Source organism: Jaculus jaculus, chromosome 2 (genome assembly GCF_020740685.1).
Source record: "Jaculus jaculus isolate mJacJac1 chromosome 2, mJacJac1.mat.Y.cur, whole genome shotgun sequence".
Lineage (NCBI taxonomy): Eukaryota > Metazoa > Chordata > Mammalia > Rodentia > Dipodidae > Jaculus > Jaculus jaculus.
This window is the reverse complement of record NC_059103.1, coordinates 175,088,965-175,114,206: the sequence shown is the minus strand read 5'-3', so window position 1 is coordinate 175,114,206 and position 25,242 is coordinate 175,088,965. Positions and strand designations below refer to the sequence as shown.

The 25,242-nt window shown below is 32.2% G+C and overlaps 1 protein-coding gene across 49 annotated transcripts in view; it reads right to left on the bottom strand.

The window, feature by feature from the left end:
- The window catches only part of Rims2 (regulating synaptic membrane exocytosis 2), a 544,765-nt gene that overhangs the window by 145,268 nt on the left and 374,255 nt on the right, over window positions 1-25,242 (bottom strand). For 16 of the 49 annotated variants that reach the window (XM_045144630.1, XM_045144632.1, XM_045144617.1 and 13 more), the window contains one exon: window positions 13,380-13,469. The exons of 21 other annotated variants lie outside the window; for them this stretch is intronic. In XM_045144630.1, coding sequence (XP_045000565.1) covers window positions 13,380-13,469 — 90 coding nt within the window. Of the gene's footprint in view, window positions 1-4,682; window positions 4,716-13,379; window positions 13,470-25,242 lie in introns of all 49 variants that reach the window. 12 more of the 49 variants (XM_045144647.1, XM_045144650.1, XM_045144620.1 and 9 more) reach the window with 2 other exon arrangements.

Here is a 25,242-nt window from a genome sequence, read left to right as displayed (position 1 = left end):
TTCCATTTATTTATTTATTTATTTTTATTATTTTTTCTTTTTCTTATTTATTTATTTATTTGTTTGTTTGTTTATTTATTTATTTTTGAGGTAGGGTCTCACTCTAGCCCAGGCTGACCTGGAATTCACTATGGAGTCTCAGGGTGGCCTTGAACTCATGGCAATCCTCCTACCTTTGCCTCCTGAGTGCTGGGATTAAAGGCGTGCGCCACCACACCCGGCTTTTTTTTTTTTTTTTTTTTTTTTTTTGAGGTAGGGTCTCAGTCTAGCTCAGGCTGACCTGGAATTTACTTGTAATCTCAGAGTAGCCTCAAACTCTGGGCGATCCTCCTACCTCTGCCTCCCGAGTGCTGGGATTAAAGGCGTGTGCCACCACGCCTGGCTTATTTTGTATTAATAAGAAAAATTGCACTATCATTCATCTGAATGCAAGAAGCCTTAAAGTCTCTTAACCAACTCTATTCCTGTTGCCTTAATGAGTATTTTTCAGATTCCTTTTTAAAGCTCTTAAGTGACTTCATTCTTCCAGGCCTGCACTGCTGTTCATGTGAGGTTACTATTCTAATCTCTTTATGCTCTTTCCATTTCAAGCTAAATTTCACCATTCATTTTGTATCAGTTTTAGGTCCTCACTGACTTCAATACTGATATTAAAAATTTAGCATTATAGCTTGTTCCATCTCAGAAATCCACATCTAGACAAAACTGTCTTTGTATTACTTGGAAATCTCTATTAATTATAAGCTCCATTTTCTTTTAATATCACAACTAATTCCAGTTTTAATCAAGTTTTTTTCTCTCAGTATATTGAAATTGTGCATATAAACAAGAGAAACATGACTATCTTACTTCATTTGTAGACATATTACTTCAACAACTTGTCATAACTCTCCAATCCCTCATTCACTTTGTGGTGCTCTGAATCAGGTGACACCCACTAACTCATTTGTTTTAAATAATTTGTCTCCAGGTTGTTGAAATTTGGAAGTAGAAGCCTTGCTTCAGGAGGTGTGTTATAGGAAACTGGCTTGGAGGTGTTACAGCCAGCTCCCCTTTGCTAGAGTTTGAGTCACTCTCTTGCTGATGTTTTCCATTTGCTGGAGCAGAGGTGATATCCAGCCTCTGTTCATGCCATGCTTTCCTGTGCTATCATGAAGTTTCCCATTAAGACTATAATCCAAAAGAAAGCCATTCCTACCATCAACTGCTTCTGGTTGGGAGCTTTGTCCCAGCAACAATAAGGTAACTATGACAGAAAATTAGTAACGGTGGAGTGGGATACTTGCTGCTAGAAATCTGACTGTGGCTTTTGACATTTAGAAACTCATTTGTGAGAGGAATGTTAAAAGGGTATGAAATCTTGGTCTAAGAAATTACTTATATTGCTGAAGACAAGAGTTTGATGGACCATTATAGACAGAGTTAAAAGACTTAAATGCAGAGAGAATGGAGGACTTTGTAAGCTTGGCTTATGGGGAGAAGAAAGAACTTTGTCTAGAATGAACTGGATGCAGTTTGTGTTTGAGGCTAACTGTGCTCTTCCTGTGTCCTCAGAACTTGAGCAGGTTTGAATTTAGAAAAAGTGGAATGATGTGAGGAGATGGTTATGGCACACACACAAAAAATAAAAGTTCAGGCTGCAATAGTTTGAGATTACCAACATTGAGAGTGGGCCAGCTGTTTTGAATTGGAACAGCAGGAAGAATGCTGAATCTTTTGAAAGGAGGGACCCTGAAGAAAGAATGCTGAAAGGATTTTTGGTCTTCAAAGACAGCTTTTTCTCTCCCTCCTTCCCCTAATAACAAATTTGGCAGCCTATGTGACATTATGGTAGGAGATTGGGGAATGATAGTAACTGAATTTGCAATGTAGTTTTTTGGAAATGGCCTCTGGGCATTTTAAGGCAGCATTGTTGGAGTCTCTGCATAGAGGCCCAATAGAGGATAAGAATAAACCCTGTGTTGCAGTGGAAACATAAGAGATTTTGGAAAGCTAGGACTGTGGATGACTGCCAAGGAGAGCTGCTGGAACCAAATGGATTGCTCCTCAGGCAGTAAGCATCCTAGATGGAGAAGCAAAACTGGAAACCCAAGACTTGGTTGTGTTTCTCAGGCAGACATGGAACTACAGGATTTAATGGTTACCCTGTTTGTTTTAACTCTTGAGATCTTAGACTATGGCGATATTGGGACAGAGTTGGATTGGTAAAGAACTATGGGGATTTTTAACATTGGACCTAATGTGTGACATATTACATCATGGAGAGCCATCAGTTCATGGGGGTAAAGGGATGATATGTGGTGGTTTGATCAGGTGTCCCTTACAAACTCATGTGTTTTGAATGTGTGGTCACCAGCTGCTGCTGCTGCTGCTGATTATTATTATTATTATTATTATTATTATTGGAGGTAGAGGCTTGCTTATGGAGGTATATTGTTGGAGGTGAATTTAGGGTTGTTATAACCAGTATCCACTTGCTAAAATTTCTCACTCTCAGTGCTGTTTTCCATCTGCTATAGCAGAGATGATGTCCAGTTTCTGCCAATGCCATGTATTCTCATGCCATCATGATGAAGCTTCCCCTTGAGACTGTAAGCCAAAATAAAATCTTTCTTCCTATCAGCTGCTTTTGGGTGGGTGCTTTGTCCTAGAAATAAGGTAACTACAATATCCTTTAATTTTCTTCTACAACTAACCACGAACTTATAACCTTAGATACATCATCACTGTGCTAATGAATCAATCTTCCCAACATATTGCTGGTTCTTTTTCTTTTTTTCTTTTTTTTTATTGACAACTTCCATAATTATAGACAATAACCCATGGTAATTCCTTCCTGCCCCACACTTTCCCCTTGGCAACTCCACTCACCACCACCCCTTCTCCCACTCAATCAGTCTCTCTTTTATTTGGATGTCATCATCTTTTCCCCCTATTGTGATGGATCTTGTGTATTCTTTCTTCTGCTCCTTAAATCTAAATACTTCTTGGTGATTCCCAAGGTTGAGTCCCTCTTATCATTTAGATATCATTAATATTGTTTCAATGGCACCACTAAAATGCTAATGTTATAAAATTTTAGCCTAGACTTTTCTTCTAAATTATAGTTTCACTCATCTAATTGCTACTGCTAAATCTTCATACGTGAATATTCCAAATGAACCTTATAACCAATTCATCTAAAAGAAATGAATGCCAAAGCCAGGTGTGGTGGTGCATGCTTTTAATCCCAGCACATGGGAGGCAGAGGTAGGAGACGCCATGAGTTCAAGGCCACCCTGAGACTACATAGTGAATTCCAGGTCAGCCTGAGCTAGAGTGAGACTCTCTGTTGAAAACCAAAAAAGAATAAAAATAAAAATAAAATAAAATAAAATAAATAAAATTAATACCATATTTCTCCTAAAATTTATGTAACCCATGTCCCTTGTAAAATGTAACCATATTTCCAAATATTTGTTATATAATATTATCATATATTTCTCTTATCATTATCTCATCAAAAATGTCCACTCAGCAACTGAATTGTAAATGCTACATCACTAAATAACTTCTAAAGTATTCTACTAATAACTTTTAATTTAGATGCTTTGTTCTTATAACTAGTATATTATAATACCTTCACAAATATCCTTAAATACTATATCTCTCAATTCCACTGCTAATACAATCATTCTAGAAAAAAAAGCTAACTTTCTTATTCTGTTGCATTACATGCTTGCACAACCTTAAAAATCCACATGAACCCAGTTTCTGCATCATTTTACTATACTTGCTTGAAACCTTGTACCATATTGTTTCTTTTATGTCAAGTACTTCTAGAGAAGAATTCAACATTGTCTCTTCCAAAGTCTCTCTTGAATTAACACCAATTCCTCTCAGGTGGAAATTTTATACTATTTTTTGATCTCATGTTAGAGCAACTATAATTGTTACTTATATTTATTAGATAAACACTAGAAAATGACTACAAAGATAAGGCGATAGAAAACTATTTTATGTGCCTCTTGTTTCTGACACCTAGGACAGTATCATCCAGCATGCATTTATAAATTTGTGCTGAATAGATATTTGATTTTTGACTTTTCCATGTGTTCTTTTCTATAGAGCTATCTAAAAGCATTATCCTGGAATTTACAGTTTTTTAATATGTTGTTAGAGTTATACATATTGGAACATAAGCCTAGCAACCCTCGTCACTTAACTACTCAGTAAAATTAACAAAGTCCTTAAACAAGTATTAGCTCCTTGGTATCTTCATAGCATAGGATACCACTTAAGTTATGACAGAAATAAAATGTTTTTAAAATTATATAAAAACTTAGAAACCAAATTTTAAGGATAAAATAAGTTTGGAAGCAAACTATAATTAACATTTCTTTATGCTAACTTTCATAATTATTTGTCTATATACATATGCACCCACAGTTATTATCTAGTAATTAAAATATTACATGTGTATACATGTCACATAAAATCAATCATTTAAATTTAAACATCCAATCAGAGAAATTGCTTCAAAAATTCAATAGAGAAATACCTAAAACATCTGCAAGATCTGACATTTTCTTATATTAGAAAAGAATGAAAAGCTATATAATGAGTAAAAAAAAATGGTAAAAGGTTCCCAGGACATGTTAGATTAAATAAACATAACAAGAAAAGCAGTAGAAGAGACAGACCTGAATGTCTTCTCCTTGTGGAATCCACTTCTTCTGTGATCACATCATGTAATGAACAGACATAGACAAAGGAGATGGATATGAGTGGATGTACTCAAAGGTCAAAAGTGACATTGAAGAAAAGGGCCCAAAACATTTGAAAGAATCCTGTGCATAGTTGTAGGGAAGATACAATCAAATGTACAGAATTGAAAAATAAAAATAGGTTATGAGAGTCAGAAAAACAGTTAGTGCATAAAAGAAGATTTAAAAGTTTATAATCATTTATGTTTGGCCGGTCACCAATACTGATGCTGAAGAAAAATACAATTAGTAAAACTAACAATACTAAGTCAATTTAATATCTGTGAAAATGTTCAATTTTAATTAGAAGAAAGAATTTAATTGAGTCATCATTAAAAAGAGCAATAAAAGTCATTCAAAAAAATTTTAACATTTCCCAAATTAAATCAGGTATACATGAAAATAAGGATGTCCACCAAGAAAATATTCTATTCAAATGGCTTCAACACAGTAAAGGACTAAAATAAGAGCAATGAGCACAATACAACTCATATGTAAGCAGTGTAACTGAAATATGAAGGTGTAGTTTATTCTTAAAAATTCAAAATTTCCCCATCCAAATGCATTACCTAGTAGAATAAAATTTCATTAGTTTCAAAATAATTCTTTCCCCAATGCTATGTGAGTTCAAAAGATATTTTATATAGCAATTTTAAAACAACAAAAAAATCCCCTCTGAACATAGCTTTTGAAGAAAAATTTTCTTTCCAAATATTAATGTATAATTGATACAGATAAATAAAATACAATGTCATAATTTATTTCCATATAAACATAGTTATTAATCATTTACAAATTCCTAAATTGTTTTATTGAGTTGTACATTAAAAGTATTGAGGACTCATATATGTGAAAAATAGGCTTGAATATCAATATATTCAAATTATTATTCATGAGAGAATTAATTCCTACAATTTTTCTATTAATAGTGAAAACATAAAAACTTCACATTAAATTAAAGTGCTAAGAAAACCAAAACTTTTCCCCTTAAAAAGGGAAATTCTGGGCTGAAGACATGGCTTAGTAGTTAAGGCATTTGCCTGCAAAGCAAAAGGACCCAGGTTTGATTCTGCAGGACCCACGTAAGCCAGATGCACAAGGTGGCGCATATGTCTGGAGTTCATTTGCACTGGCTGGAGGCCCTTGCATGCCCATTCTGTCTGTTTCTCTCTCCTTCTCTGACTCTCTCAAATAAATGAATAAATAAATAAAACTTTAAAAAAGGGAAATACCAATATCAGATATGAAGAAATGGAAAAGACACATTTTGATGTTTAACGATGCTCTTATTATTATATATGCATGTTTTCAATGTGTTCAAAATCACACTCATCATAAATGTATTCCAAACTAAAGGCTGCTAATATATTTGGACATAGGAAAAGTAATTGTACCCTTCTTAAAGGTACTCATACATATTAAACTACATATAACCTATTTTCTATGCCAAAAAACTGGCTCACACTTTTTATCTAAGCATAGGGGAGGCAAAGGTAGGAGGATCACTGTGAGTTCCAGGAAAGCCTATTGTTATACTGTGAATTCCAAGTCAGCCTAGACTAGAGTGAAACTCTACATTAAAGAAACCCACAAAAACAAAAAAATAAAAATAAAAAATAAGATAGAAAAACTGGATATATTAATAAAGTAGATCAACACTGAATTCTATCATATGCTACTTACTGTTTGCATAAATTTGCATATATATACATATATATGTATACACACACATATACACACAACACATATACCGAAGTACTCAAACAGCTTCACCACATGTTAAAAGGAAGTTGTATCAATCCGATTAAATAATTGTTTTCAAATACTCTCTCTCTTTCTAAGAAAACATCTTAATATTTTTACAGAACACAAAAAAGGTACAAATGAAGTCCTCCAAGTGTTTTCCTGAACCTTAGAGTAATGTATATATAACACTCATTCAATTATTTTTATATTAGATGAATTTAAAACATTGCAAATTCTCTATTCATTAATTTAATATAGTGGATCATGAATACATGTACAGTTCAGTAAACTTTTACAAGGTCACAAAACAAGTTCAGTGGTAGAGCCAGAAACAGAAGAGAGGTTTCCTGATTATCTGTTATATGACCCAATAACCATGTGTGAAAAAAAGTAAAACAAAAAAATCCACTCACTATAAGATATGAACTGGATATTTATTATGAATTTCACTAGATATAATTTTTAAAAAAGTGTATACCACAACCAGGAAAGTAATCCACTCTTGCTTCTATACTTAGAAGTCATAAAATCAATTTCTAAAAAATCCATTCTTATTATGAAATATTCAGAATTTATATAATTACAGCCATTTTTTAAATTTAGGAATAATACAAACTTTATGTTATTCATAAAGAGAATAAAATAAAATATCTTGACCAAGATCTCGTTACTATCTAAGTGTCCCTTTACTCATTTTCCAGTATTTGTGTGTTGATAAAGTAATAGCAACTGGGCAACAACTGAGCTTATATTCAAGGAAATCATAAAATCTCCACATATAACTAAAGTTATACTGATATGCTTAAAGCTTTTGGGGTCACTTTCTTGCCATTCTTGAGGTAATAATATTATTTGGTATTTTCATACAACTGTAATTTTCAATGAGATCCTTATAATTGGTAATATCACTTCAGCAAACACATCTTATGTCAGTGCTATGAGGCTATAAATACTTATTATGTACACAGTATTCTAATGAATACATGATTTTAGTGAATCTTAAAAGAAGCTAAGTGTATTCCCTTCATTCTTCATGTTTCTCTATCTTTACTTTTGATAACATTACGATGATACACTTAAATATTATAATTTTAATGCTCTTAGAAGTAATTTGAAGGAGTATTACTCTTTGTTTTTGACAATAAATACTTACATATTTCCCTATAACCAAAAACTCAATATTTTCATTTATTATGATCAGCAACAATTAATTAAGTAAAACTATCCTTTCTCTTCAGTGCTAATAACTGCCATGAGTAAGACTGGATCATTGGTTTAGACAGAAAACAGAAATTGTAAAGTAAATATTCAATCCTTTTTATTGCTGTTTTTCTTCACATCAAAAATAAAAACCTCTTATGGATAAAAATAAAATAAGCTTATAAAATATAGCTAGTAAGCACTATCTCATTGCTTACAATATATTATTTTTCAAAAGATATTAAAATATAAAGCTCCATCAATTTGTAAATTACAGTAAGGTCTGAATTTTACTCACACAAAACATGATGTTACACTATAAAACACCATAATTCAGACACACACATGCATTCGAAAACTCTTGTTATTTTCAAAATTAAAATCATTATAAATATATGTACCATATATTATCATTTTTGTTAGTCATATTCTATTTAAGTAAGATCCCAAGACTGAATATAATCTCAACTGTTATGTAAAATTTTGTGCAAATCAAAAAGTCTTGCTTTGCTAATATGATTTAACAATTATTCTATCTAATATTATATTTCTATCATCTCAAATTCAAATGAAAATCATAATCTATAATAACTCTAACAAGGTAAACAGGTGTGATTTATTTAACCATAAATGATTCCACCAAGGGCCTGAGACATCTATGTGAATCTATGGAATTTGCTGATATCTCCACTAATTATCATTTACAAGATCCCTATTACACCCTGCACTGTTATCAACTTTAAATGTACGGAAAAAAATTAAAAAAAGAATATGCACGGACCCAAAGATGACAAAGTAACTATATGAAGTAATTCTAATAGTTCACAATATTAAGAATGTTTGCTCTGGATACAGAACAGATACCCTTCAAAAAGGACAAGATAGAGATTTTAATAGTGTAGGCCCTCCTGTAGCCCATGATTAAACTCTCTCTAAAAAAAAAAGTAGGGTTATTTCATTTTTCCTGGAGCTAACTTACTCTCCATTGGAGAATCTGCTTCTCTTTTTCAGATAGATGCAGATCCTAAGGAGAGAGCCACCCCATCATTCCTCAAAAGGACCCCGGCTGAAACTAAGGAAAATTTTCCAAACAAGCAAGGGTGCTGTTTTCCTGATGAACCGGTTACCAGCACAAGGGGGAAGGACACCAGCACAGAGAAAAATCAACTCCTACCAAATCAGAGAGCCAGAGCCTCAGAGGCCCCCGACACCTCATCACTGAAGCAGACCAAAAATGAAACCAACATGGCTCAGGGAAATTTTGTGGAAGAGGGGGCGGAAAGAATGTCAGAGCCACATGTTGGGTCAGGAAATGCAGAGACATTTATTGTACCAATAACTGTGGGCTAACTCCACAATGCATGACCCATATACCTCAACAAGGAGGGGCCAATGGAGAGGGGTAGGTCACGGATGAGCCTAATAATGATACCAAACTGCCTGTATTTGCTGAATCGAAAACTAATCAAAAAAAAATTCTCAAGTGATAACAGAAAAAAAAAAAAAAAAGACAAGATAAAAGCACATTTGGATTTTGGCATCTTTAGGAGGTCCAAAGACCAGTCACTGCCATAGAGTTCAGAGGGACAGTTATATTTACTTCTAAGTGTGCTACTGGTATTTAATTTTAAAACTTATCAATTATTTATTTTTCATTAAAAATTGCTTTATTTGCCTTACTTCACTCTTTTTCTCCATCGAGGATTAAATAATATCTAGTTTAAAATAACTAAAAATATCTAGTAATTAAAAAAAAAACCTGATTCACTCCCTCAGATTTAATGATAAAAATATAAATTTGAAGATTATTTTACAATTATGCCTTAGTCTGAAATAAAATGTCTCTTTTTAAGAAATCTGTAGCTATCCAAGAATAAAAGAAAATACAAATATTAAATATAAAAATACTCAAAAGATATAAGTTTAAAATTTTACCAAAACAATTCATTAAATTTGACAAAATCCTTAAAATAAAGCAAAGTAAAAAACAAACCCGACTTTACCATAGTTATAACTTTCATGAAGATTACAATATGGAAATGTCAACATCAGAAAAACATACTAAAGCTAAAACTAGAAACAAGTGAACTAGTTAATATGTTAATTAGTGAAGCATAAGATTTAAATTTGACCACTATAAATTAAATGAAAATATAGTACTCAAATAAAGAATTTCATTACCTTGATTTTTACAAAATCCCATTTTCAGATACTTTATCTTATTTTATTTTATCTTATTTTCAGATAAAGTGAATTGCCATGGTTTTAAAGTACTTGCTATGAAGATAGCTAAGTCAGGTGAAAATTTTCCTGCATATAACATATGTTACACTTAGAAAATAAGAAGCCAATACTAATAATTCTCTCAAGAATAGTATCAATTAATCATCAGACATATCAGAAAACATTTAAATGATATTTTCAAGTCAATTAGGTAAATCCAAGAGTTCTCATTTCAAATTTGTGTAACTGTAGTAATTCTTTAAGCATTATAATCATTAACAATCACTAATATTCATCAAACCTGAAGAACATCTCACTTTAAGTTTTCTTACAGACTTTCTATGTGGTAAGCACAATCTATAAAAACATACTTTTTCATAACAGTTCTATTTACTAAAGAAAGAGATAAGTTCACATAGAAAAAACAAATTTAATTGCATAACATTTGTATTCACTATTTAATAGTACTCATTTTGCAGTGATCATAATATTCTTCTTTGTGCTAAGATTGATAATTGAAAAATAAATTGCACATTATCCATGATTAGGTACTCTTAATTTATGCTAAGAATGCTTGGGGCTTTCTCAATGGCCTACAGTAAGACAACAAAGTATGAATAAATGAAGCTTAAAGCAAATTCTAATGCATACTCTTCATAGGAAATATATGGTACACTTTAACCATAAATTCTGGGGTTTAATGTTATGCTAGGACTTCTGTATTTTATACATACACCAAAGGAATTAATATAATAATTCACCATCATAGTCCCAAGAATATTCACCTATGCAGCTATCCATCAGAGTCTGAACTAAATTGTTTCTCTTAAAATATCTTCCTTCAAAATCTTAAGGTTTTTTTATTAAAAAAGAAATCCTGGGGCTGGAAAGATTGCTTGTGGTTAAGCGCTTGCCTGTGAAGCCTGAGGACCCCAGTTCAAGGCTCAATTCCCCAGGACCCACGTCAGCCAGATGCACAAGGGGACACACGAGTCTGCAGTTCGTTTATAGTGGCTGGAGGACCTGGCGCACCCATTCTCTCTCCCTCTCTCTTTCTGCCTCTTTCTCTCTCTGTCTGTCACTCTCAAATAAATAAATAAAAATAAACAAAAATATATTTTTTTAAAAAAAGAAAGAACTCCTGCTTCATGACACTTAAAATTCATCCATTTTACTTACTTTCTAAAATATATAATGCAAACAACCCCTTCAATCCTAAACTGTTACTTTTATTGTTACCACGCTTCCTAAAAGTGACAAAATTCCAAAGTAGTATGAATTATTCCTGCACGTTTTCAAGAGTTAACAATTAGATGAGAAAAAATATTGATATATTTTCAACTTTTCATTTCAGGTTTGAGCACAAGCCTTAGGAAACTTTTTCTATTGCCACAAGTTTGTCACAATAAATGTCTGACGAGGAATATTTGACAATTCATGAAATGTGATATCTTACATTTTAGCACATAAAATTATGCATTTAGCATTTATTATAAAAACACACTAGCAATATATCACACATACAGCAAATATAATATTAATTATTACAAGCATGTCTTTCATAAAGCTCAGGATCATAAACAGTTGTTTGAATGTAATCAGCAGGACCTGCTGAGCATTACTTACCCCTCATTTTATCATTCCAAAGTTTCAACATTTAAAACTATTATTTATGAATAATACTTTTACAAATATATAAAAATTTTGGTACTCAAAAATTTAACATTTATTTTACTTTCTTAGGATACTGCATATTTATTCATGTCATTTAGGGTTTGAATTTAGGACACCAAATTTCCTAGTAAATAGCAAAACAAACAATTGTGAAAATACAAAAATCTGGAAGCAATTTAAATTATGACATGAAGCTAATCTAATGAATTTTTCTGTCTCCAATCATCTATGATACTATATATATGTACATAGTCTATGTGTAAAAAATAGATTAAAAATGATTTAAGTTGATCTTTTTGAAATTCAGCATTTATGAAATTTAAGTTAGTAAAAATTGTACTGTTTCATGATGTTGACATACAAATATAGATATATATTAGAGAAGATGGCAAACAAGACAAGTAAGTTTTCACCAAGGTTAACATATTTTGCTTAAAATAGCAAGGAGAGATATTTAAATATGTATATATGTATGTATGTATTTTGAAGTGTTGGGGACCTAACAGGGATTTGCTCATGCAAGAGCACTATCACTAAGCTATATCTCAATCCTGAAAGACTTTTAAAAATATTTTATTTATTTATTTATTAGACAAAGGAGAGACTGAGAGAGAAAGAGAGAGGATGAACACACCAGAGCCTCCAGGCACTGCAAACAAACTCCAAACACATGCATCACCTTTTGCCTCTGGCTTACGTGGGTACAGGGGAATCGAACCTGGGAACTTAGGCTTCACAGGTAAGCTCCTTAACTGTTAAGACATCGCTTTAGCCCCTGAGAGATTTTTATGTAATAATTTTTTGCCATAAAAATCATAATGTATGATAGTATGTTTTGTAAAATTATGGAAGTTGTCAATAGTTATTAAAATGATAAATTAAAAATTAATATTACAATATTTTTACTATAAAAATCTCCTTAATTTGTACAAGGCAACAAAACAAAGGGAGGACTATCTTGATAAAGCAGATCCTCACTAAATGGGGACAAGAGAGAGGAGACATAATAGATTTATTATACGTTCATATATTAATGTTCTCAAAAATGTTTTTAATCTCTTTAAGATAAACTGATTCTTTAGTGAAGACTTGATAACTATGTTATTTTTTCTTAAAGCTACATGAATATAATTAAATTCTAAATGTGAAGTATAGCTTAGTTTTACTGTATTTTTAGTTTTGAACTAAAGATAATTTACTCATTGTCAGTGGGCTTTGCCATGTTTGCTCTCTAAACTTATGCAATGAGTTATAATTAATGGCACTTGTTATAATTTTAGCTGATTAATAATTAGTGTAATTATTTTAATCCAATGTATACAGAGCTTTGCCTGACCTTGGTAACTCAATAATTCATTTTCAGCTCAAAGAGACTAACTGAATTTTTGGCTATTGAACTTGTAAATCAATCTTTACTAATAACTGGTAGAAACATCTCAATAGCTTTTAAAACTTGAAAATGGTCAAGTAAATTTTAAATAATCTACAATAGTTTTTAGGGATGCAAGTATCATCCATTAAGCAGCCAGTCACTTATGCTAAAATTAATCATTTTTTCTCTTAAAGGACTAATCTTAAAAAAACTATTGATTCCCTAAAATACGTAGGGACTATTTTTTCTAAACAAATTATGAAGTATTTACCACACTACTCTACATGGGATCCACACGCTCAAAAGTTCATACCAAAATGAGAAAAATGAGGTACAACAAGAACACGTGCATATAAAAAAGCATGAAATGCAATGTTTATAGTCTCATGCTTTCATGTGATTTCCAAACCCTGACAAACCTGGCTCAGATTGGTGTTTCATTTTCGGCAATGGTTTGTCATCACTTATTGTACCATTCACCTTTTTCTGCTGGTCTTCCCATGTAACTTCTAGTATAAATAAAAAAAAAAAAGTAATCAGCGCATAGTAATGAGCATAGCAAGAACCTAAAAATGCTTCAGGTATGGGAGGGATTGTTTAAAAGGTATTTTTCCTTAATTCTCACATATATTATGTAAGGTGGTTTTCACATTTTCAATATAGGAATAATTGAGCTGAAGAGATGGGTCAGTAGTTAAGGCAATTGCCTAGATATAGGAATGGGATATTATTTGAACTCTTTTTATAAATTTCAAACAATAAAACAATAAAATTTATTTTTGGTTAAGATCAAAATCATTTTTTCAATACAGTTAATGGTTCCAAAGTCTGAAGAAAATAACAATAATTAAAGTGACTTGATAAATTATAGTTTTCTCTTTGTTGATATAAAATGACAAAAAAATTAGAGGTCAATTTTTAAATTAAGAATTATTGTTTTGTAGTGAGATGAAAGGTTTAGATTATAGGCATTTTACACACATAGAGATAAAAATTGAATAAGTTAGGAAAAATAGCTGTTAATTTTCCTATGATATTTAGTAAGTTCATTAAATGACAACAAGACTTATAACCTATGAAATGCTGCAATAAAAAACCTTGATTTAAAAAAGACAAAGATACTTAGTAATAACAGCTTGGTATCATTGAATAAGAGTTACCTGACATATCTAAGATTATCTAGAATAGTCTCTAGGTTGTCAGAACATTCATTCAACAATATTCAACATCTAGTGTAATGTAGAAAAACTGAGGCTCTAGCAGAAAAAAATTGGGAGATCCCATATTCTCATGAGGATTAATATATTTTATTAGAAAACATAGTTTAGAAACATGATAGATACATAAATCCTAGTGTGACTTGGTGATAAGTGCTAAGAAAAGAAACAGAGGTAGAAAATAATGAAATGAAGTGTATGATAGATTATGAAATTTTAGATACTGTAGTCAGTGACATCCTCTCAAAGAGGGCAAGTTTTGAGTAAATAACTTAAGAACTTATGCAAATGAAAGATCCTGAGAAGGATCTATGTCTGACATGTTCCAGAATATCAGAGTAGTGTCTGTGTTTGGAGCAAGATGAACAAAGGGCAGAGTAGGAATAGAACAGGTGAAAATGTTAATGGAGATGGGAAGATCTTGCCTTCTTGGTTAATATTAAAAGACTCACTGCTCATCACTTAATCTTACTCTCATATTAGATTTTATGAACAATATTTACATTGCCATTTCTTTTATTTGTACTTCTAAAGCTAATTATAAATTAAGTAGACCATTATTAATTATATATATACCAATCACTTAAAGTTTTACTATGCACACATAATGTTCTGGGGGCCTCATCTACCTTCTATCATAAGTGACAGACTGTTAACACCTTTTTTTTATTTTCAAGGTAGTATCAGCCTGGCCTTGAACTCACAGCAATCCTCCTAACTCTGCCTCCCAAGAGCTGGGACGATTAAAGGTGTGAGCCACCATGCTAAGCTAACACATTTTATAACATGAAGCTAAATAAAAAACATAACTGAATGATAAATCCATTATCAAACCTAGTTGATATTAAATATATTACTATATTTGATTATTTGCACTATTAGAAATAATATCATTTTCCATTTTCTAAACCTGAAATAAATAATATAAAACTCTATTCTCATTCAATATAAGACATCTGCTACAAGAAAATAAATTTGTTGCTTTTGGAGTACTAAAATATGCCTAAGTGTATGCATTTGATCTTATTTCTTTACCAAATAATCTGATAAAAATATTACATAGGATTTCTAAATTGTGAATAATCTGAATAGAGATGTTGTATTTCAATCAACTAATTTCTGGCAATTGCTCATCACCATACTGTGTGCTACCCTGATCCTTCTAGCTATTTTCAAATATGGCTGTTTTTGTCTGTAAGTTTTATACAGTTGAGTTTTCTACACAGCTAATAAATAAGTCCTAAATGTTTTTGACTAGAAAAAAAAGTATGAGGAAACAATCTGATCTTTGAAAAAGTTAATTTGTAGTCAAACAAAAATCAACAAACTAATTGTCCTATGTTGAAGACAAATAGATGACATGCTATTTTTGAAGCTACACTGAGTGTATAATCATGAAAATTGATCATTTTAAAAAATCTGTAAATTTGTGAATAATAACTTCTGAAATAGGGAGAAAAAATTAAAAACAATAAATTTAATGTTTAAACACTTAAACAACTATTATTTTAATTATTTTAGATAAAAACAACCTGAGTGATAGAAGAGAAAATGAAATACGTATATCACTAAGGACTAAAGAGATGGCTTGGCAGTTAAGTCAGTTGCCTGCAAACCAAAGAACCCAGGTTTGATACTCCAGGAACATGTAAGCCTGATGCACAAGGTGGCACATGAATCTCAAGTTTGTTTCCAGTGGCTTAAGGGCCTGGCACAACTATTCTCTCTCTCTCATAAATAAATATAAAAACTAAAACAAGAAATGTGTCACTAGACCTAAACTGGCTTTAGAACTATTGTGATCACTAAGGCTCCCTGGGGATTTATCATTTATAATGTGATTACACTAGCCCTAAAAAGAAATCTATACAATCATTACAGCACTAACACAGAATTCCTCTTACATCTTCTAATTTGAGACTGATTCAACACTCAAAGGAGATTTTGTAGAAGCTATTCCAGAAATGATGAACCTGTGGTAATGTGAATTTTGAAAATTTCCCAGAAGTTAAAAATGCAGCTATTGGCCAGGCATGGTGGCACACGCCTTTAATCCCAGCACTAGGAAGGCAGAGGTAGGAGGATCACCCTGAGTTCAAGGCCATCTTAAGACTACATAGTTAATTTCAGGTCAGCCTGGACCAGTGTGAGACCCTACCTCAAATAAACAACAACAGCAACAACAAAAAAAGTAGCTGTTATAAAACTCTGAGACACATGCCTGCTAATACCTTACAAATGACAAAATTAACCACAATTCATTTATGACAAAAAAAGCAATTTTAACAGCTCTCTTTAAATTTACAGTCCATATAACTAAAATACAGCATTTAAAGTAATTAAAAACCAACTGGCTTGTAATTACAAATATGTTCACTTTGTTTGAAAATTATTTAGATATATTAAACAAGACCAAAAACAATTCTTAGCATCACTGGGTATGGTGGCGCACACTTTTAATCCCAGCACTTGGGAGGCAATGGCAGGAAGAGTGCCGAGAGTTCAAGGCCACACAGAGACTATATAGTGAGTTCCAGGTCACCCTGGGCCAGAGACCCTACTTAAAAAAATATATTTTTTTCTTAGTATCATATCACTGGGCTAGAGAAATGGCTTAGTGGTTATAAACGCTTGCCTTTGAAGCCTAAGGACCCCAGTTCAAGGCTCGATTCCCCAGAACCCACGTTAGCCAGATGCACAAGGTGGCACATGTGTCTGGAGTTCGTTTGCAGTGGCTGTAGGCCCTGGTGTGCCCATTCTCTCTCTCTCTATCTGCCTCTTTCTCACTGTCTGTCGATCTCGAATAAATAAATGAAAATAAAAAAATAAACAAAAAAAGAGACTTTATTGGGCTGAAGAGATAGCTTAGTGGCTAAGGTGCTTGCTTTCAAAGCTTAAGGACCCAGGTTTGATTCCTCAGTGCCCATGTAAGCCAGATACACTAAGTGGTGCATTTGCAGTGACTAGAGGCCCTGGTGCACCCATTCTCTCACTCTCTCACTCTTTCTTTCCTTCTCTCCCAAATAAATAAAAATACTTTTTTTAAAAAAAAGAGACTTTTTGAGTAAAATAGCTTTAATGAAACTGTTTAAAAACAAAAATTGATCTTCAATAGGAAATACTTTAACATTGACACAAATATAGGGACTTGTTTGTGGTACCATACACTTATTATCTAAAATAAAAAGTGAAAATCAGATATGTATATAATATATATTAAGTATGTAAGTATTACTTTGAATTGTGCTAATTTGCTCTGGTGAAATCTAGGACCAAGTTTAGTAGGAAAAAATTTCCCCTAGTAGAATATTTTCTTTCTTTCCTTCCTTCCTTCTTTCTTTTTTCTTGTTATTGCACTCAATATTTAAATATTTCATTGACCCAATATTCACTCATTATTCTAAGTTTCTTAAATATTAACAATAAATTGATGATTTTTGAGTTATGAAATTCCTAAGTCATCTGTAAAATCATTCCATATTTAATTTGTAGATGGGAAAGCTTAATTGATTTAGTTAATTAGGTAACTTTGGAGAGTGATTATATTCATGAGATTTAACTATGAGGTGGTCCTTTGGAAGTAATATTTAAGAAAAGTACTTATTTTCAAAATGACTATATTCTAATTAGTCTTCATTACACTAAACATATCAACACTAGAGAGCAGGAATTCTTATATTAGATAGATTAGATGTCTGTGTGCTTCAATGTTCTTTTACACAGAGCATCACATCTGATCTTCCATCAGCTGCTTTTTACAGGTAAGAATGCAAACAGCTGATTAATAAATATAACAATAAGTATTTGACTTAGCAAGTAATATCATATACATAACCTTACTTGATTCTTGAAGTAGTACACTGCCAATAAGGGAAATGTGCTATTTCCTTTCCTCAGATTTACTAACTCTCCTCAGTAATGGAGAAAGGATGGCTTTACAACAGTTTGCAGGAAATAAGCAGTGACATAGCCTTAAGCATGGCTGATGTTTGTGGAAAGGTATGAAGTAGAAGGAATTTTTTTCACATATATATATATATATGTTTAGTTATTTCAGAGAGGGAGGGAGGGAGGGGGAGAGAGAGAGAGAGAGAGAGAGAGAGAGAGAGAGAGAGAGAGAATGGGTGTGCCAGGGCCTCCAGCCACTGCAAACGAGCTCCAGATGCATGCTCCCCCTTGTGCATCAGGCTTACCTGGGTCCTGGAGAGACCCATCAGAATCCTTTGGCTTTGCAAGCAAATGCCTTTAACCGCTAAACCATCTCTCCAGTCCAGGACTTGTTTTCTTAATCCTCATTAATCAATTGAGAATTTGTAAATATAGAAGTAATTAGAGGAGAAAGGCAACAAAGAAAGAAGGGAGCAAGGAAGAGAGGAAAAGAATGAGGGAAGGGGAGGGAATGGAGAGAGAGAGGAAGAGAAAAGGAAAGACATCACAATGAAAAAAAAAAAGGAGGTGAATGATAAAATTAGAGTAAATAATTGAAAATATTTGCTCTAAACGTGCTTGACTGCCACAGTGAGTAAATAAGGCTTGGGAATTCTGAACTAGGAGAATAATTTTTTAGAGTGTTTTTTTTTAAGAGTGTTTAGAGTATATGTCTGTGTGTGTGTGTGTGTGTGCACATGTATGAGCAAATGTACCTGCCCACGTACTCACATGTGGAAGCCAGGAGAGAACATCAGGTGTCTATCACATTTCTGTCTTATTTCTTGTGATAGGTATCTTCAATAAACTTGGAGATCATGCCTTTTAGTTAGACAGCCAGGTGACCTTCCTATCTCCACCTTGTGCTGAATTAACAGGTGTGTGCCATGACAATGCCTGAGTTTTGTGCATCCAGAGGACAGAACTCAGGTGTTCATGCTTGCTCAACAAATGTTCTTACCCACTGAGCTATTTCCAGGGTCCTAAGAGGGAATCTTTTTCTTTTCTTTTCTTGCAAGTGTAGTATATGTGTAGTATATAGTAGTGGAGATGGTGGTGATAGAGGAGGTAGATAGAGGAGGTGATAGAGGAGTGTAGTATATAGTAGTGGAGATGGTGGTGATAGAGGAGGTATTGTTGTGTGTGTATGTTTGGGGGTGTATGTTTGGGGTGTGTGTGTGTGTGTGTGTGTGTGTGTGTGTGTGTGTGTATGTGTGTAGATATGCTTAGTCCGAGGCAAGAGGAGAATATCAGGTGTCCTTCCTTTATTACTCAGCCATATTTCCTTAAATGGAATGTCTCTCCTAGCATGGAGCTATGATTTTTCAGAAGGCCCAGTGACACTCTGGTCTCTACTCCCACAGGGCTGAGGTTACTGATATGTGTGGCCATGCCCAGATTTTAAGTGAGCATGCTACAATCAAACACAAGTAGTCTTAATACCTCTCAAGCCCTCCTGCGTGCAGCAAGTGCAATTACATGCTGACATGCTTACATCTCCTCCTCTGCTCCCCCAACTCTGAAGTGCAACCACAAAGGGAATCTAAACACACTTCTTCCATATTATTCCAGCCTCTCTGCTCCACCTCAAGCCATCCAATATTGGACTCAAATGCACTAAATGGTTACATGGCTTTAGTATTTTCTCTTCCAAGTTCATGTGGCTCACAGTTACCCAATTACTTGTCAATAAAATAGATGTGATTGATAGCACATCCTATTAAAAGCATATGATAAAAACCCTTGATATTTTAAAATATATATACTCTCATATTAACTTGGGACACAGTCATTTATCTGTATTATAAGGAAATAGTATATTAAAAATTATTCAACAAGTCGAATATAAATGACATTACAACGCATGTGGACTTCAATTTGGAAATTAAAATATAAGTACAGTTAACCTCCTTGTACTGAAAGCATTTATGAAAACAAAAAAGCAGCAAAACAGAGCTAAGGACCAATATCTTTCTCTCTTTTCCCTTTGCCAAAATATTACCAACTTCGTAGACTGCATACTGCTTCAGACATCTTATTTCAGTGAGATGAAAAACTACTTTGCTTCATTTGTAAGCTGCTTTTCGATTAATAAGGCTGACCTTCCTTCTCTATCTACCTCTCTTTCTTCTTTACTATATCTTCCCTTCTTTCTTTTTTATTTCCTTCTTCCTTTCCTTTCTTATTTATAAGGTTATTTGTATTTGAAATAACCTACACAACTATGCATTGAAAATCGCACATTAAAGAAACAAATTTTTTCCATCTCATTAGGTACTTTATAGGACACAAATTTTTAACTTTTTTTGTACATTTTTATAAGAGAGAAAGTGAGGGAAGGGAGACAATTGAGATACCAGGGCCTCCAGCCATTGCAGTCAAACTCCAAATGCTTGTGCCACCTTGTGTGCATGTGCAAACTTGCACACTTGCATCACCTTGTGCATCTGGCTTACCTGGGATCATGGGTCCTAAGGCTTTGAAGGCAAGTGCCTTAACCACTAAGCAATCCCTCCAGCCCTAAATACAACTTTTCACTAGGTAAAGATTAATACACAATCCTAACTAACCACTAATAAAGATTGTTATTCAGGTCTGTGCTAGTTATGCAAAAGCAAGCAATATTAACAAATAATAACAACATGAAATTAATTAACTGGAAACAAAAAATTTGAGACAGGAGACTTTATCAGCTACATCTTCCGAAATATTACTTTCACTTAAAATCATATGGGGTACCTTAATTTTCAGAATAAAAAATTAAGGCACACAGAAATTAAAAGACTTCAAAATAGTCATAAACATTTAAAAGGACATACAAGCTGAAGGCTCAAGTATTTGTCTTATGATGGAATCCTTTCAAAACAATGAAAGTTGAAATGAATAGTGGATTGAATAATTCTTTGACTTGGACAAGAGAATTCTAAGCCTTTAGATACTAATTTTTACACATGTATTAAAATGTGTAAATTCAATAAATGCATTAATATATCATTAAATAAGTAAGCTGTAACCCAATCCTATTCATTTTCAGTGTAGTAGTATTTCTTTTTAAAAATATATTTTATTTTTACTTATTTATTTTAGAGAAACAGACAGAAAAAGAGACAGATAGAGAGAATGGGTGCACCAGGACCTCTGGCCATGGCAAACAAACTCCAGAAGTGTGCACCATCTTATGTATCTGGCTTATGTGGGTCCTATGGAACTGAACATGGGTCTTTAGGCTTAGCAAGCAAGTGCCCTAACTACTAAGCCATCTCTACAGTTCCCAAGTAGTGTTTCTTTTCAGTATAGTAATGTTTCTTCTTGAAGTTTGTTGACCAAGGTTACTAATTTCTAAAAAATTAAAACTAAACACATGTACATACACAAAATTTATACATATGATGGAGAGTGGAGTTTTAAAGGGGGCAGTGGGGGGAGGGAGGGGATTACCATGGGATATTGTTTACAATTATGGAAGTTGTCAATAAAAAATAAATTATAAATTTATACATTATGTATGTGTATAGAAAGTTGATCCAGTATATTAGGCATAATCAGATTTTAAATCTGAAACTATATTTGGAGATTGTGTGAAAACTATATATTTGATTTTAAATATAATCTCATGCTTTCAGAATATCCAATATTGTGCCAAGAATTAAAGTAATAACAGGTAACACTAAAATAGTACTTACTATGTGATATATCTTAAATTAAGCAATGCAACGACAGAAAATTGTAATAAAATAAAAGAAGTAAATGTACAATTTATCTAAGAAGCAAGTAATGTTATTTAGAAAGTAGTTTTTCATTCTTATCCTTCCAAAGTACTCTCTCCATCACTAAGTTTTCTACACCTGATTAATTTAGATAAAAATTTGCATGCGACAGTAACACAGAGTGATTCCTCAGAATTATTTACATAATGCAACAATGCTTTAGAAAGCCTAAATATTTTGTAATATTAAAATAAGCTCTTAGATAATGGCAGTATATGAAGTATTATGAGCAGCATTAGGATAAATAAGTTGCAATAAAAACCTACCCAAAACTCAAAACTTACCTGTCATTTATGAAGTTGACATTGAATATGTTAACAAAATTAATATACTTGATATAAATTGTGCATTATAGATTGTTGTACCAGGTATGATTTGTTACCATTATATGCCATTAGCTAAAAATGTTTAATCCAGTTATATCATGTAAAATAGATATTCTCTTAACATATGTAAATGCAATTAAAACAAAATTACATTAAAATGCTTACAACTATTTGTACACTACTAACTAAATACTTAGAAGAGACATTTATTATTTCAAATCACTTATTTATATATATAAACAGATGTCAAAATTTTTATGCACAGGGACTATGCAAAATCATCAAGATCAAGAAATACATGAAAGTGTCAAATACATAAGTACATGTTTATAATGTCATTTAAATTTTAAACTTTTATGCACATTTTATAATATATGATTTAATTTTAGTTATATTTTACATTGCTATAACTTTTAAAAACATAAATTATAAACTTGAGTAGTAAATTGTACTTTACATGGAACATGGAAGCACAGTATTGAAGATAGAAGAAGATCAGAAAGAATAGCTTTACCATAATAAAGGCCATTTTAAATGAGTTACTGAAGCACAAAATTATCCATGTCTAAATTGGGTTCAAATTTAAAATACTGCCAATACAAGTACCACTGTCTTTGACTATCAACTGTGCCAAATGATTCACAGATCTACTGTTTAAATTTAGTTGTGGCAGGTTATACAATTAAGTTATCAATAACTAGAAATAACTATATAAATATTTAAAATCAATCAAGTGCTGTTTGCCTCAGCAAACCATTGATTCATTTGTAAAAGATCTGTAAATGTACAAATAATTTAATCTGTATTTTATATTCATTATTCATTATTCTTACTATTGTTGAGTTCAAAATTGCTTTATTCACTACTTTAAAAGTCAAATTTAGTGTCTTAGGAGATATCTCAGTGGCTAAAGGTTCAATTCCAATTCAAAAGAAAAACATGACACACACACACAAAAAAAGGGCAAGTGGACTGGCATTCAAACACACATACATACGTGCAAATAATTAAAAAAAAAAAAAACTAAAGTCAAGCCAGGCATGGTGATGCATGCTTTAATCCCAGCATCTGAGAGGCAGAGGTAGGAGGATCACCATGAGTTCAAGGCCACCCTGAGACTACATAGTGAATTCAGGTCAGCCTGGGTCAGAGTGAGACCCTGCCTAGAAATCACCTCAAAAAAAAAAAAAAATGAAAGTCTACTTAAAATATTTTAAACAGCCTATTTAATTTCTAGATTTAAAATATCTATGTTATGCTTTCTAAATGCATAAAATACTACCACTATATTCCCAGAATCTTGCCACTTATGTAACTATAATAGAAAAGCTTCACATTTTAATGTGATCCATTTCATAAGAATAGAATCATATTATGATCAATAAGGTAATAAACTGTTTTGAAGATGAATATGTCATTCAGAAGTCAATAAAAATACATGTTTTAAATTTTATCCACTACACCTTAGAGCTAGAACCTATACTTTCTTTAACTCCCCAATTTAAGAAACTATATTCATACAAGTAACAAATAGTACTACAATGAACCTAATATATAGAAAATCACTAACTTCAAACTTGCCTTTTTTCCCATTATTTGGTAGGCTTGGTGTTTCTTCCATGTTGTCTTCATAACATTGAAACCAGACAACAATAATTAATAATTAAGGTCATTATCAACCAAAAAAACCTAAGCATTCCAAAAGGATGCAATCACACTCTAGAGAGATCATCAGTCCATGCACTAAAAAGGACATCCACAGAGAACCAAACCCAAATGTAAAATGCATGCATCCTACTGTGTAGAAAAAAATAATAAAAGCAGCTATAATGAAAAATAATTTTATATTACACTTCTATTTTTCCTTATATGTAATAGGCACAATTTGCTAATTAAATTAGTTGAATGAGACAGGTGAAAAATCAATTCAACAAATTCAATTCTCTATATTTTAATTGAGTTAAAGTACATAAAAGTGATATTGACTATAGCTGAAGTCCAAATATTAATGTTTACTTTAAAAAGTCTTGAACACTTCATGAACAATGTGGAAGGTTTCACTAATTAGGTGAGTAGTAAGCTAAACAGAAGTATACATGAATAGAAATAATAGCTTCTGAGCTTATTGAAAATGATAATCATGTTTGCAATTGTCCTTTACATGTTAATTGTATAGCATCCAGGAAAATGGAATGTGAAATTCAGTAGTGAGACACATAGATATTCAGAAGAGACTTAATTATGCATGTCTGTAACGATGCAACTGAAATTGCCTTTGTTTCCATTATTAGCTGCATATTGATAATTTTCCTCAACTAATTTTCTTAACTGAAAAGTTATTAGTGATTAGAAATTGTAGCATAAGATGTTTTTGTTTAAAAAACTACACTCTACGCAGAGAACACATCCATGGAAATAGGTCATAGACACAGTAGACATAAAGGTATTGCTTTCTCATAATCACAAAGAAAGAAAAAGCACATAATAGACTCATATTCACATGTAAAAAAAATAGATCACATAAAATCTACCAAAAATAGTTTTAAAGGTTATTCTGCATTTATCACAGAAAGTTAAAATTTAATAAAACAATTTAGAGAAGATTAAAATTCAAATCTAAGTTTCAAATACAAATAGCAAATTTTGATAAAACTGTATACATATATCTACAGAATAAGTATTGGTTTTATAACGAATTCTGACAAACAGAAAAAATTATGACTCATGACTTTAATATGGTTGGAAAACACCATCAACAAAAGGCTAGCATGCCCTTAAGGAGGAAGATTCATAGAAAGGAATAAATGTTACAATAATATTGAGATAGACAAAAGAGAGGAAGTTACTTGGTCTTTTTGAGGGAGTCACAAAGTAGGAAAATGATAATCTCTAAATGTTTAAAGGAATACAATATATCTGGTTATATATTTACTTATAATTTGCCTCTACCTTAGAAATTAGAAAATCTACATTATTTTCTATTCCGTGTGACATTGGTTCAGTTTCAGAAACACTATCTATAGTTCTATTTTTATTTAATCATTA